General features: G+C 38.2%; 1 protein-coding gene across 1 annotated transcript; it reads right to left on the minus strand.

The window, feature by feature from the left end:
- Positions 1-6,240: 6,240 nt before the first annotated feature.
- Positions 6,241-14,059, minus strand: ODAPH (odontogenesis associated phosphoprotein). The gene is made up of 2 exons (XM_016154033.2): positions 13,939-14,059; positions 6,241-8,000 (listed from the first exon to the last, which is right to left on the minus strand). Exons 1-2 carry the CDS (start codon positions 14,003-14,005, stop codon positions 7,585-7,587), a joined length of 483 nt encoding a protein of 160 aa, XP_016009519.2. The 5' UTR covers positions 14,006-14,059; the 3' UTR covers positions 6,241-7,584.
- Positions 14,060-18,331: the final 4,272 nt, after the last annotated feature.

The following is an 18,331-nucleotide window of genomic DNA, read 5'->3' on the forward strand; positions in this document are numbered from 1 at the left end:
GCTTCAGACATGAAACAACTCGAAAATGTAATGAACATACTGTTTATCTGTTTCTTAACATGCCCTTGTGAGAAGTACTTTACCACAAATCTTGATATCACTTGTCATCACTTGTATGTAACTTATGATTTAGAGCTGTGTATTTATAGATGTTTGTGGATATCTGACACTGAATGCAGCATATGCTGAGAAATGTTCTTTAAAAAACAAAAACTTATCCATAAAATGTCATTTTTTCTTTGCTTTCAGTGAAAATCCTCTTTACCCCCCATTGCATAGTCTTATTTAGTCCCTTCTTCTTCTACTTTGTCATACAAAGTCATCTTCTGTAGAAGTGAGAAAGGTACTAACAAAATTTTGGAAAATGTATTGTTAATTAACACGAATGAAAATAAGAATCATGGAAATGAAACCAAAATATCTCAATTCAGCATGCTTTCCTGGCCCTAGATTAAGATAGCATCTCCTATCAGTCAAGAGAACAGGTTTTTATGTCAGTTTAGCTCCATTCAGCTATCTCCTTGCCTTTAGAGCTGGCAAATGACCTCCATTAATGTTGCCGCTAGAATTGAAAACTGTTCTCTCACCCATGACAGCCGTGTTTCAGTTGGTTACTTTTCTTCTCAACCTGTTTTTAGCCATCTTTCTTGGGTCATCACTCCTTTTGCTTATGTGTATACCTACTTGTTGTCTCCCCTGATATCTCTCTCTCTCTCTCTCTCTCTATCTCTCTCTCTCTCTCTACCTCTACCTCTACCTCTACCTCTACCCCTACCCCTACCCCTACCCCTACCCTTACCCCTACCTGTCTGTCTGTCTGTCTATCTATATTTTAAGTAGAAAAGCTGTTTATTCATTTGCTCCTAGACCCTCCAGAAGAGTCTGGGCCAGATTCTGAAGGCATGGGCAAGAACAAAACCCAGTGCCACTGCCCCCACTACATTTTCTGTGTTTCTGAAGGTTAGGAACCACATTTTATTTACCCTTTTTTGTTCTATGCCATCCAGCACAGTATTTTCTATGTGACAGTAGTAATTATATTCCTATGAATGTTAGTCATGTTTTACAGGCACGGGAACAGACTTTGAAAGTTTAAGGAATTTACTGTGTCATTTACTTAATAAATGTAGAAATAAATATATGGGCATGATTTAAATTGGGAATAAATTTTTTAAAAATTTTTGTTTAGATAATATGAACTCTGGGAGCCTAGACTCCCACAACCACACACTTCCTCATTTACTTATAAAGCAGCAAGCATGTTCCCCCAGCCATCAGACAAAACTTCACTCTGATTAAGCCAAATTTGGATACTGCTCACCTTAAATCACATCTGTATCCAGGGCAATGGTATGCACTGGTTAGCTTGGGCCTCTGTTGAGTTCCTTTGTCTGAATTAATAATAGGAGCAAAAGGAAACAGGATTATGCTGATTGGCTCAGGCCAATTGCAGCCTACCCATGGAAGTACCTGGCTTCTACAGAGCCAAGAAGGTTAATAGAATGGTTGCTGGAGAAACCATCACAGTGCTTACTGGAGATGGGCAGTTCGAAGCTGCGAAAGGTGTACTTTATTTTAGATTTTGACTGTTTCTGCCAAATTGTCCTCCAAAAATGCTGTACCAATTTACATTCCCACCAAGTGTATGAGAAAGTATTTCTCCATACTGGAACCATTTTCGATATTAATAATTTCCATTTTCAACAATTCAATGGGTGAAACTTATCTTGCTTTAGTTTACATTTTCTTGATTACTACTGAGTTTACACATATTTTCATAATTTTTCTTTTTACATATTTATGGCCATTTGAGTTCATTCTGTGAATAGACGTTAAATATCATTTGAAAAGCAGATTTTAGCTTGACTATTGGAGATTTTCCTCTGTAAATCCATTTCCTACCTCCTGGAAACAAAGACAAATACCAGATTCTGATAATATAGTTTAGCTCAAAATATATTGAGATCGAAAATTTTTTTTTTTTTTACTGGTAAATGCAGCCTAACCAGAAGACTATAGTTTTAATTACACTTTTCTTCTTAAGTAAGGTAGTCAGGTCCCCTTTCTTCTGTTGGGTCTTGGAAGGAAATAAGTGAATGAGAGACAAGCACTTCTCCCTCCTTGGAGAGAAGGATGAAGGAGAAGTCAGTCCTGCTTGGATGGATAGGAATTATTTAAGGAGAGTTATGAAACATATGAATTTAGAGGTGCTACAGTTGGCCTTACATCCATTTCACTAGGATGACACCCTGCTCCTTTGGCTCTCCCAAGGATAGCCCAGTGCTACCAAGCTGTCATCCAGGAGGTGGCAGTAAAGCCACACTCACTGTAACCCATATCCTTCCCAAAGGGAAAAATGCTAAAAACCTGTGATGAATTTTGTCCGAGAGGTATCGCCTGTTCCTTTCGTCCATGCAATACATGGCCTGCTTTTTCATTTTTAAGGGCCCAGTGTTAAAGGAGTGCTTAATCTATTAGAATCACAGAGGTGGCAAGGGAGAGTTGTAGTACCATAGCTGGTCCATCAGATGGTGCCACCAGTGGAGACATGCACCCTAATGAACATTGATAGTTAAATACTGTGATAGTCTAGTCTCAGAGTGGCGTATGAAGTGTAGTGGGAACAGAAGAGACCAAATGCATATGGCCTCCGTCTTGTGTCAGGGCTCCCCTAATGGCAGCAGGTGGCTGGTGACTCAGGTCAGCAAGCAAACCAGGCTGGAGGAGGGCTGGGCTGATGTGAGGATGAGGATAATGGGGAGGAGCTATGGACTTTGCTGAGAGTCCTGAATCATAAAGAAGTCGGAGAATTTTCAAAGTAAATTTGCCTCACAACGATGAAATGTGGGCAAAATCAAGGCAGCAGAAAGGCCGATCAGGCCACTTCCCAAGTGCCAGTCCTAACAGGGCTCTGAGGATCTTTGGAATTAACTGGAAATATGTTTATCAAGTGTAATTTCTGTATAAGCCTAAAAAGTGAGTTGATGCTCATGATGACTGGAAATTTGAAAATTAGTTCACACTGGCCCTGGCTTTCCCGATTGTATAGAATAGCAGCACAGGGAGTTTGCATGGTGCAGCCCCACACAGGTTTCCAGCCTCGATGTCAGGCAGCTAGTACGTGTGGCAAGTCAGCAGTCAGTCCACTGGAATTCTGAATTTGAAAAAGTGCAGGGCCTGTTGTTCACGTCGACTAGGGAAAATAATCTCTTTTGTGCCTAAAATTAAGCGTTTACTATAATCTTAATGTGTTGATTTGAGGGGGAAAAAATCACCAAAGAGAACTGAAAAAGAGATTGTAGAAAAGAAGAAATACTTTGCCAATATGGAAACAGAAGAAATTTAAAATGCATTTTGAATACAAATTTATTCCTGTATGCAATCTTCTGCTATCTTGGATGAGGGTGAGTATCTAACTCTCTAGGTGAAGGAAAATCATGAAAGGTATTTCCAAAGATGTTAAAATGTCCATTGTGTGGAGAACATGTAAGAAATGCCCTATTTAGAATATAAGCCAAGACGTATATAAATTTTATCCTTAGAAAGTTCGTTTCTCCTTGTCTGTTGAACACATATTTGAAGAATAACAATTTGAAAAGGCATCTCAGATAGCCTTCCCAAAAGACCTATGTGTCTGGACCTGGCCTTGGAGAAGACATTTTACAAAAAGGATTAGACTCAGTTTTTGTTTTGTTTTGTTTTGTTTCAAAAAAAAGATGATAGATTCTACTAATAAAGCCTGAACAAATTACAAAATTGACCAATTAAATTGAAGGATTCTCTATCTCTGGTTATCATTCTGATCTATCCTCGACAAAGTACTAAAAGAGAAATTTTATCTGCAGTAAAACAGAGAACAATTCATGTTAGACTTTCTGAAAGAAGGTTGAACACATGCACTTGTGGCCAGTAATTGTTTTACTTGAGAGGGATATGTGTACCTTACCTTTCTCACCTCAATAAAAGTTCTTTTTTTCTGGAGAAGATTTAAAAATCCTGAGACTTCCTCTGATATGGGGGAACTGATATGAAAGCAAATAGGGTTAAATATCAGGAGATTTAAAAGTTCATTTATTTAACAAATATTTTTTGAGTCCCTACTATATACAGGCATGATTTTAAGTCCCGGAAATAAAGGAGTGAACACAGTAAACACAATTCTCTGCCTTTTAGGAACTTGGTGTCTTATATGAAATATAAATAATAAAAAAGGTAACTAAGAATACAAATGGAATGATTGAATGTGATTCATGCTAGGGACAAAAATAAAGGTGGGAATAGAGAGGAAGTGGGTCTGTGCCTGCACATTTGGATAAGGTGGTCAGGGACCTGAGAGGTGGCATTTTATGAATGTGCTGAAAGAAGTGAGGGATGGACCCATGTGGATACTGTGGATGTCTGGGGCAAGGGCATTGTAGATAGAGGGACAGCAGGGGCACCAGCCCTGAGGAGCCAGTGTGCTTAGTTTGAGGAACAGTGAGGGCAGTGTGTTTGGAGTAGAGAGAGAAAGGAAGAGAGGAGTGTGAGGCGGGGTCAGAGAGGAAGAGGCTGGGGATGGGGAGTAGGGAGACCAGGTCATGAAGCCCCTATAAGGACAAGTGTATCTGTCAAGATGTTTCATATGTGATAGTTTATTTGCAATGGTCCCTTAAAAACAAATCGTTAAACTGCTACTGTTCACTTTATGCTTATTATAAATTTCTAATGTTGAAATTGTGAGAGATATTTTCTGTTTGGAATGTATGTTTATCTCATTGTGTGTGTGTGTGTGTGTGTGTGTGTGTGTGTGTGTTCTTGGCTAGCCACTTGTCTGAAGTATACAGTTATATTTAAGGCTGTTTAAAAATCTTGGTTTAAATTTGCACTAGTTGGAAAATACGAATACTTACTGATACATACCAGAAAATATTCAAAGTCTGCTTATTATGGTAAGGTGATATTTCAATGAAATACAACTTTCCCCTCAGATTTTTGAGATATAAATGCATATAACATGTGTAAGTTAAAGGTTTACAATGTATTGATTTGATACATTTATAAATTGCAAAATGATTACCCCATAGTGCGAACTAACTCCTCTGTGTTGCTTTCGGCAATGCCTTTTTACTTTCATATTAAAATAATTTCTAGCTACAGAAGAGTTGCAAGAATTGTGCAAAGAATTGTACTCCCTCCCATGTATCCTTCATCAAAATTCATCTGTTGTAAAAACATGTTGTTGTGTTTACTTTATTACTCTCCCTCCTTTCCATCCCTCCTTCTCTCTCTCACACACACACATTTTTTTCCATAATTTGAGATTTGGTTGCAGAACTCATACTTCTTTACCCTAAAATACTTCAGAGTTTTATTATAAGGATGGTCTCTTACCTAATTATGAAATTCACAAAATTTTACACTGATAAAATACTGTCACCTAATACATGGTCCACGTTAAAAATTTGCCAGTTGTCCCAGTAATATTCTTCGTGGCAATCTCTTCTTTTCCTTCCCACCTCAGGGATCACGTGTTACGTCTAGCTGTCATGTCTCTTTAATCTTCTTCAAACTTTGTCTACCACAACATTTACATTTTTGAGGAATACAGGGCCATGCCCTCAAAATTACTCAGTTGTTTTGTAAATTTTCCTTAGTTTGGGTTTGTCTGATGATTAGATTCAGGATATGCCTGAATCTAATTAGCATAATTAGAACTTGAGACCTGTATATAGGCTATTTCTGCCACAAAGCAAAAGATGAATTTAAGTTATCACACTCTTCCAAAAGCTCCCATTGGTTCAAAAGCAGCTAATCCCACCTCTATGCTAAAAGGAACTCATTCGATAAACTCACTCACTTTGAGGCATTAGTGACTGAAGACTATCCCCAAGTCTATAAACCTTCTAGGCATCACTATTTTAAGAGAAAATTTTATTAACCGGAAGAATGTAATATTTTTAAAAAGCCACAGAAGCATATGCTTTTACTTGCAGGTGTGGGCTGCATTTTTTATACAGGTAATTCTATACATGTTCAAGGGTAAGGAATGATGGAGTTTTATCCGGAATTATTTTGAAAAAGGCCCTCACTATGAAAAACTACAGGAGTAGCTCACTTTCAATAATAAATGCAATGACTAACTCATTGAAACTGTCAATCCATCTTCAAGTTTGCCCAAAGTTGGCCCTTTATGCTTTTGCCCAACTAACCAAAAAGAGAGTCAAAAAAAGGGCAAGTTTATTACAAAATATAGTTTCTTAATGAGGCTTTCAAATATAGGTTTTATTTATACCTGTCAGTTTGAAGCAAATACCTGTTCTTATTAAAAAATTTGCTATCAAGTGAGTAAAGGAAACAGTTTTTTTTTTTCTTTTTATCTTTTAATACAGCTAGCATGCACAGCAATCTCTATCCATTTCCCAGGCAATATTCCCAGCATTTATGTTTCTTTCTATTTTTTTCTTTGTGGAGCAGCAGCAGAAGCAGCAATTTTTATACATAGTTGTTGGGAGGAATCGATGTAAGACTGAACAAATATGCAAAACCAAAATTCCTATGTTATAGGCAAGATGAGTGGCACAAACAGAGCAGTCTTTTACAGAATGGCTACAGAAACACCCATCGGTGCAATCTGGGGGGCATGTTATTTATATTGCATCCTCGGAATACAAGGTTCCTATAGTTATGTGAACTTATGTCTGTGGAATTCTAGAGTTATGAGAACATCCATGTAAACTTGATCAGACTTTTGAGCCTGGACCCATGTAAAAAGTTTTAGGGGAAGTGCATCATTTAATTTAGTATCTATATGATGATAATAGGAAAAACAGTGAGATACTTATCAAGTGAATTTGCACTAGTTGTTTAAAAAGTTAACACTAAAGTACATTTATTTTTTACAGTTAAAACATTTTTTTGAGGGGGAATAGGTAATTTAGTTTATGATGGCCTTAAAGTATTATCTATAGTCAGACTCTCCATAACTTTGTTTTGTTTACATCTTTATAATTCCTTGTTGTTGTTGGAAAACTGAGTGGATCTTGAAAATTATCTCAAGAAAAAAAATTTTGCAATTATACTTGGTGATGGCTGTTAACTGGACTCATTGTGGTGATCATTTTGCAGTACATACAAATATTGAATCATTAAGTCATATACCTGAAACTAATATAATGTTATATCAATTATATCTCAATTAATAAATAATAGTAAATGAATAAATAACCACTATCTACATCACTGCCAGAGATTAAAATAAAGCTTTCAGTTTTCTATAATCTTTTTTAAAGTTCACTTTGTGAATCCACCTTGCTCTGTAAGTTTTCCAGTGAGTATAAAAGGGTGTCATTAATATCTTCTGTCATCTGAGAATGCATAGGAATTATTGGAATCATCCAAATTAGGATTTTAAATGCATAGATATCCTGTGATTATAGAAAGTTAGAAATAAAAATAAGGTAGTTACTGTTCCTATTTTGTAAACATGAATAAACTATAAACCAATATCTTCGCTGTTGACAAGGAGAATGATATCTAGTCAGTGGGGTTTAAGATACTTAATCTTTAAATCCAATAGTTTTAATTTGGAAAAAGAAAACAAAAATCTCATAGTCTTTTCTGAAACATCGGCATGTTTGGGGCTTCTCTCTTCTTTCTGCTTTCCTCAGATGAGCTTCCTGTCCAGAGTCGTCTTCTGGTGAAATAGTTATAATGAGGAGTAAGGCGACCATGGGGCCAAAAATATGGGCGGAACTGAAAACGGTGGTTGCACTTTGGAGGGAGGAAAGCTCTGTTCGGAAACCTAATGTGGACTCTGGGCCTTCGTGGTGGAAAAAAATGGAAAGGACATTTTGGTGTCCTTGTGATGGGTTGGATCCTCGTCACTGGGCTCCTTGTAATGGGCTGGATCCTTGTCACAGGGCTCCTTGTGACAGGTGGAGGGGTAAGTGTAAAGATCTGGCAATCCGTGGGGTCTACATTATCTTGCAAGCTTCTGGGCAGAGTGACTGCTTCTTCTTGTCCTGTGAGGAGAAAAATGGTAGTCAGGAAGCAGGCCTAATAACAAAAGCAGAAGGGAGAAGCTTTAGGCGGTAGTAGAGAAGAAAGATTAGAAGAGAGAAATAGAGAAGTCTCAAAGCATATTTGGAAGAGCTCAACGAAATGAACAGATGCGCCTTATAACCATACAATTGCACTCTGGGGAATTTTCCCAAGAGAAATGAGTGCCTATGTTGGCAAAAGGCTAGTTCAAGAATGTTTATAGCAGCCTTATTCATATTAGCCTACACTTGGAAACAATGCAAATATCCATCAATAGGAAAACCGAGAAACTGTGTACATTCATATGACAATATTAGCAAAGAAAAGGAAGGATTGCTAACACAACAACATGGATGCAGCCCAGAGGTGTTATGTTGAGCAAAAGAATCCATTTGTATAAAGTTCAAGAACAAGCTAAACTAATCTATGGTTGAAAAAAGTTAAAGATAGCTTAGATTTAGGGTGGGTGTTATTTAATGGAAAAAGTAACAGGAAACTCTTCAGATCTTGATCTGGGCGGCTGTTAACACAGATATGGATGTATACACACACACACACACACATATATGCCTACACAACATGCATACACATATACATTTATACTTATATATGTACACACATGTTTATAAACATATTTATGTATATGTAAAGTGTGATTAATCTGTACCTTTAAGCTTTGTGCATTTGTATAAATTATAACTAAATTAGTGGAAAAAAGAACTTAATGTTAAGAAAATAAAAATAACTGCTCCTCAAAGGCCGTTAATCCAGAAAGTCTGCTTCACTTGGCCCAGCAGTGAAATCATTTCCTAAACAGGAAGGAAGGGGGCTTCTACATGTGGCAGGGGAACACAGACTAAGGACTAGGATGAAATTAGTTTCCGAGAAGAAATTTGGATCAAGCTCAAGTGCCAAGGCCTTCCCTCTAGCTGTATCATCTAATCTAGTTAGCTATGAAAAAGTAACTTGCCCTTTAGAAAATTATTTCTTTATTTCCTTAGAGACTTACCAATAGAGGCCTGGAAGGGGCTGCTGAGTGTGGAGGATGGGAAAAATGAACCCCTACTGGAAATTGAGAGTACTGAGGCACTTAGACAGAGCTAGATTCCCCTAACCATTGAACAGCTGAATTCAGGTTTCTTAGTTATATTAGATATGCATATTGCCTGCTTGTGTTCATAGCCCCTTCTAGAGTTTCTGTTTCACTCACAACCCTTGGAAAAGTCAGTTCTACACACCTTTGGCTATGGCTGATCGGACTGCTGATAGACACTCAACTCATTCATTGACTGGCCAGTGACCAATCAGATTCTCACTTGAGAGTTTCAACCGAGACACATAGTGTGGAAGTCGTTAGTGGGAGGTGTAGGGCAGAGACTGGAGAGTTAGGTTTTGGCCAGTTGAATGTTGATTAAGCAGAGAAGCCAGTCTTTCCATAGAAACCATAAAATGGGAAGGTCTCTTAAACGGGGAAGGTCACTGTTACCACAGCGACCATGTGGTAATAGAGTGATGATGAGAGTAGCTGTGGTTCTTGACTTTCCAGGCTGATCCCTCTGAGGGCCGGTGTGACTTAAGGTTCTTGGAGATACCTTATAATAATCACTCCAGCTCTACTTGTTTTTAAAGCTAGCTTGAATGGATGTCTGTTCCTTGAATGAAATACTGACCTTTTATCCTATACCCATCCAGGCTACTGAGTATTGAAATTCTATGGTTGAAACTAGCTTAAGACATTTCCAACTACAGAAGATGATTAAATCCCACATTACTCATTCTTTCCTCCTATGCATTTATATTAGTACTGAACCTTTGTAACAAGAAAACTTTCTGCTGAGAATCCAGTGCTATGGGATAAGCTAGCCTTACTCTTAATCTCCACCTTGACATTTTGCCATCAAATCGGGCTTAGCTAGGCCTTGAGCTCTGCTACACAGTAAGCTGCACTCCAGCTGTTATGAACAAACCAATCCTTGTGCTCATCTCATTTATTAAAACCTGAGGCTACTCTCCAAATCCTCCAGCTGACTCTGGGATGTCTAATAGTGTTCAGTGTTCTCTTCTGGGAATTTTCAAGGCTCAGAATCAGGATTCAATCTTGTCCTGATAACCAATATAAGAATGTGAGCAGGACCACATAAAGCCACATTCTTCCAGCTGACTAGACACATGATAACTATTTCAGATAACTGTTTAGCTAGCACAAGTGTTCTAAAATGTGGGAGCCATTGGGATTGATTTGGGAAACTGTCACAGGTTTCTTACAAGATGAAGGCCCCACATCTGAATGGGTGGGTCTCCACCTTTGGCTGAGTTAACACTGCTCACCAGTCTTTTGTTTATTCTTGTTCTGTTCCATTCCCACTGTCTTCCAAACCTTTGATACTTTCCTCAAAGCCTCTTCAAAATTCCGATTCTTCATTCATTTGAAGAATTCTCTTCAAAATTCTCTCTACCTTTCTAAGTAGATTACTTAGTTTGATATTTCAGAGAAAAAACTGGTGATCTGCCATGAATTATTTGGTTCCTACTTCTCTCACTGCAAAGGGAAGTCTGCACACTTTTGACTCCGTTTTTCTCTCCATCTATTTAATCCATTGGAATCTGACCCTGCCTTTTCTACTCCACAGAAGCTACTTTGGCAAAAGTCATCAGTGGTTATGGGCTTTTAAAAGTTGAATCCAGGTGCCTAGAACACCATTTCCTGCTCTCTTTGCCTGACTTACTTCTATGCAGATTTCACGTCTCATTTCCTTAGAGAGGCTTTAACCCTGAAGCTATGTTAAGGCAACATGCAGTACGCTTCCATAGCATCCTGTGAGTCCACTTTCACAATACTCATCAGTCATGTGATTACTACTCAAGAGTTATAGTATTTATTTGGCCATCCTATAGACCACTATTCCCTCATCCCCAGCATAGTGCCTACAGTAGAATTGAATGGATTGGGAGATATCTCAGTTTCTATAACTGCAAAAGTTACCATGTTCCTACCTCTCAGGGATAATGTGATCATTAATAAGGAAATATTTCTCATTATGTAACATCTGACATGCCACCAAAGGCACCGATTGACAAAGATGAGAGCTCTTTGGCAACCGTAATCAGAACAAAATAGTTCAAATGTTGAAATGCAGATCAAAAACATTTTGAGAGGCAGAACAACCTAGTGTTTAAAAGTGCAGGCTCCAGATCCGGGCACCTTGAACTTTGCCATTAATAAATATGGGATCATTGATAGGTTCCTTGAGTTCTCTAAGTCTCCTTTTTCTTATTTGTAAAGTGGAGAAAACAATATTACCTATCTCCTTGGCTTGTTGTATTATGTGAAATAAGATACATAAAGTGCTCAAAATATACCTGACACATGATATGCATTTAGTAGGTGTTAGCTACTGTTATGAATCTTAAATGTTATGGAAAGATTCTCTTAGCATGAGCCCCATTTTGGCCTTTCTGCTTACATTTTATACACAAAATATGTATCCTATTGATAGGACTAAAGGGTATGGATGTTATTGGAATAGGACCTTCACAAAGACAGGGACTACTGACTCTGTTGGTCACTGCTATGTCCCCGGCACTTAGAATAGTCCCCAGATTAGAGGACATGGTTGATCAATGGAATAAATCATCAGGCAGATGTTGAGTTTTCCTCTCTGTAGGTTTTTGTAAAGCTCAGTGAGTACTTAATTCCAGTCCTAGAAAATTCACAATAGAAACTTACATTTAAAATTCAAGTGTACTAAAAAGTTAAGTCAAAATATTGCTTAGAGTTTGGATATCAATTTTAAATGGGTTTATTATAGTCTAGACATAAAAATCATGGCATACCAACAACTAGTACTTTAAAAGAAAAGTAAGGATGAGAAGACCTTTTTTTTTTTTTTTTTTTTTTTTTTTAAATAATTACCTGTAGCTGTGGTTCTTTGGGCAGACAGTACCTGGTTTGTAGTGAACTACACTGACTTTAAGAGAAGAATACTTTATGTCTAAATATGCAGTTTTTCCTTTACATGATACGTGGACTGTTAGGAAAATTCTTATGTGCTTTTAGAGTTGAAGCAGAAAGAGATATAAGTCCAGTGATTAATTTACTTGCAACTCAACTCAATTTGATTTTAATTTATGCAGTTAAGTACCACTCAATTCATTTTGTAGACTCATGGAATGACTGGCTATCTTGATCAAATTTTTAATTTTACAGGTAAAAAATTATGAACCCAAGAAGTGTCACACAGGTCTCATTGAACTCTGTGCTATAAGTCTAGTTGTTTCAACAGCATGCAGGTTACTGTGTTAAGTGCTGTGACAAATGCAGAGATGATAAAGACACAGGACCTGCACTTGAGAAGTGTGGGTACCCTGCAAATACATGAATCTGTAAGATAGAGCAGAATGCGGTTAAGTGCCATGGGCGATGTACAAATTGCTGTAAGAATTCAAAGGTGTCAGAGAAAGAGAAATTGCAATTTTAAAATTATGTGTCTTAAGAAATGCTTTGTGGATACTATAGTGACACAATACTATAATGACATTTAAATGTCATAATTTGAAGCAGAATTAAAATGAACAGGTGGCAGGAGCAGCCATAGCCTGTTGGGGAGAGGAGAGAGAACAGGATGAACTAGAATACCTACATATGACCGTGTCTGACAGAGCCAGGGTATGTGTAAGTGAGCACTGAGCTGCCACCAGGGCTGCCTGGGCAGAGGAAGCTACATCTGAAGGACTTTGATGCCAGTCTGAGGGACAGTGAGGAAGGGTGAGCCAAGTTCAGAAATAAAATCTCACATTTTAATTGGCATTGTTTTAGGTGTGAATAAACCTCTAATCTCATTATAACTTGTTTAGCTACACATTTACAAAGTTTCCTGAACCGTGGTTCACTTTCTGGAAAGAAGGTGTCAGGTAGCTAGTTCTGTTTTACGGTGCCTCTTTTAGATGTCATTTTTAGCAGGCGATGCTTGGGGGCCTTCTCTTGGGTACTGGGGCAGGGGTTATTTGTAATCTCTTTCTCCCTTTAGTCTCACCTCCAGAGGTCATGCAGAGATTGCACAGGGTGAGCTCTGGTGGTCTCTCCACCAGCCCTGAGGGTGACTAGCATCTGGCTGAGCCCCTGCAAAGCCCCCAGGAAAATGTGAAAGGAGCGAAAGGACCCAGTTTGACTCCCTGAACCGCATCTAGTTCTGGAGCTAAGGGGAACTGTGAAAAGAACATCAGACCCAGGTCCCCCAGGGCTTCCTTCCTCTCTCTTTCCTCTTTCTCCTCCTTCCCTATCCTTTTCTTAAATTTCCCCAGAGGGTTGTAAACTAATTTTAAGGGCCAAGCCTCCTGGAAATTTTGTAGTGGGGAAAAGGAAAAGGAATAGGAACAGTAGAAAAATGGAATCTAATATAATCTTAAAAAAGAAAATCTATGCTCACCACAGTAGCACCAAGACACTGCTGAACAGATGTAATTAATTAACAGAGACTAACCACCTACTGTGTGCAAATTACTGTGCTGCTGGGGATAGAAAATGGTAGACATTGTTGTAATTCTGGATTAAAATTGTTAGCTTTAGAATAAAAAAATCGCATTACTATTGTGTTTTAAGCCTGAAGCATCTTCTTGTATGATAGCTCATTTGGTCCTCATGACCCTCATAATAATAATTATTAATACTGTGACTTCACATATGAGGAGACTGATGTCAGAGAGGTTACATGTTTCTAAAGTCACAGAGCTATAGCTGAGACTAAGACCAAAGCTTTCAGATAATAAAATTCAGCTTCTTTCTCTTTAACTATACAGATTAATGGAAGCTGACATAAATATTTCCAATTTGTAAATATGTATAATCATGGAGACAATTTTATCTTTTCACGCAACTTATTAATTAGTGGACCCATGGTAGAATAAAAACCAAACCCTTACCTTCTGCTACAGTTACCACCAACCAGAAGATCGATAGCCAGTAGGAGAAACAGATTCTGTGAGCCATGGCTTCTACCCTGAGTAGTCACTGCCTTGAACCCAGTGTTGCTTTAAAGGGGAGTTAGTGAGTCACCAGCAGCCTGATTCAGATAATTTGCATCTGTATAGTGGACCACAGTGGTCAGGGCCTGCGGTGTGAGGGTAAAAAATCAGCAAGGAAATTCCAGACAGTATTTATCAACCAGAATCTTTTTGTAATGACAGCCAAATATTCATCTGTCCTTGGAGCAGAACTGTAGACAACCACGCCCTTACTGTCCTTTTAATTCCCTCAAATCTTCTCCTCTGTTACTGCCTTCTCTTTACTTGTATATGGGGATCTCACTCTGCAAAAGAATCTAGCCAGGAAATACTCAACTCTGCTTCCCTCTGTGGAGTTTACTTAGTTTAAAAAGCCAAACAGGATGGGCAGGATATTTTCCAAAGCCTTCCTCACCCTGGCAGTTTGAAGAGGCTATTTATAGGCCTCTGATCAGAGTTTATGGCTTCTTCTCTTCTCTGCTTCCGTCCAGGAGCCAAGGACAGTAGAGTCAGAAAATTATCTTTTCTCATAGCTATCAGGGTCACTGTCTAAACAAACAAGAAAATTTTGGTAGATTAACTGAGCGAGTTTCCTTCCAGGGCTCCTTCTTATGCACCAAATTGCCAATAAGATGGACATGATACAACTGTGGCCAGTTTTTTTTTCCTGAGAGACTCTGTCAGCTGATGGAAGAACGGGAGCGGATGGTCACAAGTAATTAAGACTGTGGATCTTGGAGAGAGAAAATACTGGCTCCAATCTTAGTTCTTTTTCTTACTAGCTGCATGACCAAGGGTGAGTCCATGAGAGTCGCTGAAGCCACAAGTGCCTCATCTATAAAATGGGGCTTGTAATATTTCCCTCAGAGGATCGTTGTGATGAATAAAAGAGGTAATATACATATATCTTCTGCTACAGCGCATGGCCTGTGTAAGGGAGTTGTGGTGGTTATTAAATTATAGTGACTCCAATTGGTTATTCTCTTAGGTAGGAGGTGATACTTGCCAAATCATTCAATCACTCAAAAGACCTCCACTTTGAGAAGAATATTTTCCTGGGCATTACAGAATGAACAAGACATAACATAGGCCCCAGCTTTGAACAGCTGGCAATCTAATGAGGGAGACTATGCAAACTGAGAATCAAAATGAATAAGAATACAAACACTATAAACTAGAAAATGGTAAATTCCACAGGGTTGATGATAATTCTAAGCAAAATTCTAGAGCAGATGATAAATGGATGATTTGTCAGCAGTTTGGAAAGGAAGCAAGGGTCATCCAGAACAAGCCCATGTCCTCAGATTAAGGTGCTACCCACTCACTCAGCAACTCACTTTTGACCTTGTAGCATGTGCCAGGAGCTGACCTTGGTGCTGGGGCTGAAGGTGGGGTTCCTGCTCTTGTGGATTTAACAGGCTAGCAGGGACATTAAATATAAACTAAGGAATAACAATAAAGGATTTTGAGTGTTAAGAGAGAGGAAGTACTGGAGGCTACAAAGCGGAGAAACACTAATAATTTTACGTTAATGAGTCTATTATACATATGCTACTTTGCCCCCTGCGTTGGAAACACATTGCCATGCTAATAAAATAAGATCCATGTAATCTCTATACCTACTGCCCAGAGTTCCATTTTTTGGATTTATTGTAAATTATTTAACCAAACTTTTAGCTGATGGACACTTGTATTATTTTTTCTGATCTTTCTTTTTCTGTATTGGACTTTTAAAGAGCCTTCAATTTAAATGTTGAGGGAAATTAAAAACAAATGGCATATTTTTCCCTATTTGCATGTATTGTCCTGAAAAATAAAAAATAAATAAAACTTCGGAAGGAATGAAATCTCAAAAAAACTTTGTTAAATTCTTCCTTGACAGAAAGTTTCTACTTATTTCTTTACTGTTGGTGTATAGAGTAAGTCTTGCCATATTTTATTCACTTATATATTATACACGGAGTCAAACAGTGTTCAACAGCACATAAAATCAACAAAGCTGTTGTGAGGTTATCAGATTCATTTGCAAAAATCTTTACCTTAAAAAAGGAAATATTTTTGAAAGCTTACTTCAAATACAGTAACTTTGATAAAAATATCTTTTTGGTCATATGCTTTAAAAATCCACAAACCATAACTTTATCATTTAGTTGAAAGCCAATAGATGGAATTTAAATCTCCATATTTCCAATGTCAAAAAGCTGTAATGGTTTTGGGTCGCCGTTGTCATTCTAATGTGTTAAGGGGAATGGCCTATATAGCCAGTTGGTGTTAGGTGTTTTTCTAACAATGACTTTCTAGGAGGAGATGTAGGACTCAAGAGGAGCTGCATTTCTTTCTCAAAGCTGAAATATATTAAGTGATAGGGCTGAGATTCAGAATTGGGATTTTTCTGGCTCCAAAATTAATGTTCTTTCTTCTAATTCGATATAGTTACTTGGTTTTAAAAATCAGTTCATTCATTTACTCACTGATTCATTAATGAATTTATATTCTTATTTTAATTGACTCTTTTGTTTTAAACCCTTTTGGCTTAACAGTCTGTGAGGAAGGAGGTTCTTTCTTGCTAGCACCACTTAGAAATGATAGAGGGGAGAACTTTGGTTGGCCGAGTCTGGAGCTGGTGGCTGGGGAAGGGACGGAGGGATCAGTTATTAGAAGAGGAGAGGTGCAGGTAACAGAGACTTGGCCACTGGGATGTCAGCCCAGGAGCTACCCTGATTTGTATCTATTATACTTAGGGTGTCATGTGACCTTCACACCCCAACATATGTCTTTCCCATTCTCCACTATGTGTTACTTACACAGAGTGCCTGTTAATAGGAACATCAAAGGCAATTGATGTTCTTTTGAAACATAAAAAAGAAAACCTTTTTATTACTAAATACCTGGGATTACTACAAATACAGCAACATTTATAATGTTTTTTGCAGGGAGGGTGTCAGGAAATAGTTGTTGGTGACTGAAGGGACATGTGGTTCTGCCACCTCTTGGCATGTGAACTTGTTCTAAACGAATGTCAACCAACCATGTTCATTGGTTTTATTCGGTCCAGTGTCTGTGTCTAGGTTGCTCTGATCAAAAGTTTCCAATATACTGTAGTGACATGTGTGATCACATAAGGAATAGTAGTCTAAGAAGACTTTCTGAACTTTTTATAGGAAATATTTTCATGTCCTTCTCCTAGATTTGGAGCCCAGAGAAGTAGGGTGTTTGGGACTAGAGAGTTGCTTTGCGAATGTGAACTTTGTTCTCAACATTCATTCAACAACTATTTATTTAACTATGAGCCAGACACTATTCCAGGGACTTTGAGACACAATCATGAGAGAAATAGTTTAAAATATTTGTCCTAATGGACTAGTGGTTATCAGAGAGTAAGGGGTGGAGGAGGAGAGAAGAGATAGACAGAGTAAAGGGGGTCAAATGTAGGGGGTTGGGCGAGGGTGACGTGGATAAAGGGCATCAAATATATGGCAGCTGAAGGAAACTGGACTCTGGGTGGTAATCATACAATAGAATATATAGATGTCAAATTATAATGTACACCTGAAAATTATATAATTTGTAATTAACCGATGTTATCCCAATAAACTTAATAAAAAATATTTGTCCTAATGGAGTTATCATTCTAGTGATATGGAGACAACAAGTAAACAAGAAATATAACAAAGAATTCAATTATATAATATGTTGGACTATTAGAATATTCTGTAATATCTGCTATAGAAAAGTAAAAGATAAATCAGAGTAATAAGTGTTGGTGGGTGTTACAGTTTTAAGTAGAAGATAATATTTGAACAGAAACTTGAGGGAGCTGGAGAAATTATCCATGTGGATGTATGGGGAAAGAGTGTTTTGAGCAGAGGGTACAGCCAGTGCAAAGGTCCTGAGACAGGCTTGGCATTCACCATACAACAGCAAAGAGGTTGTGGTAATGGGCAGAGTGAGGCAGGAGGGACAGTAGGAGGATATGAGTTCAAGAAGTAATGAATCATTACTGTGAGTGAGGTGGGAAGCTATTGGAAGATTTTGCAGAGGCATGGCATGGTCTTACATTTTAAAAGACAACTCTGGCCACTGTGTGGGGAGAGTGGATTATTGGAAGGCAAGGGTGAAAGCAGGCAGTCCAGTATTAACAGGCTCTGGCAGGAGTATGCAGGGGAATGCTAGTGTTGCAGATCGGGGTGGTCGCAGTGGAGGTGTGGGAAATTGGGAGATTCTGGGCATAATGTGAAGGTAGAATTGATAGGATTTCCTGGCAAATTGGAAGTAGGATGTGAGAGATATAGGGTAGCCACAGATAATGACA

Source organism: Rousettus aegyptiacus, unplaced genomic scaffold (assembly GCF_014176215.1).
Source record: "Rousettus aegyptiacus isolate mRouAeg1 unplaced genomic scaffold, mRouAeg1.p scaffold_m13_p_10, whole genome shotgun sequence".
Taxonomy (NCBI): domain Eukaryota; kingdom Metazoa; phylum Chordata; class Mammalia; order Chiroptera; family Pteropodidae; genus Rousettus; species Rousettus aegyptiacus.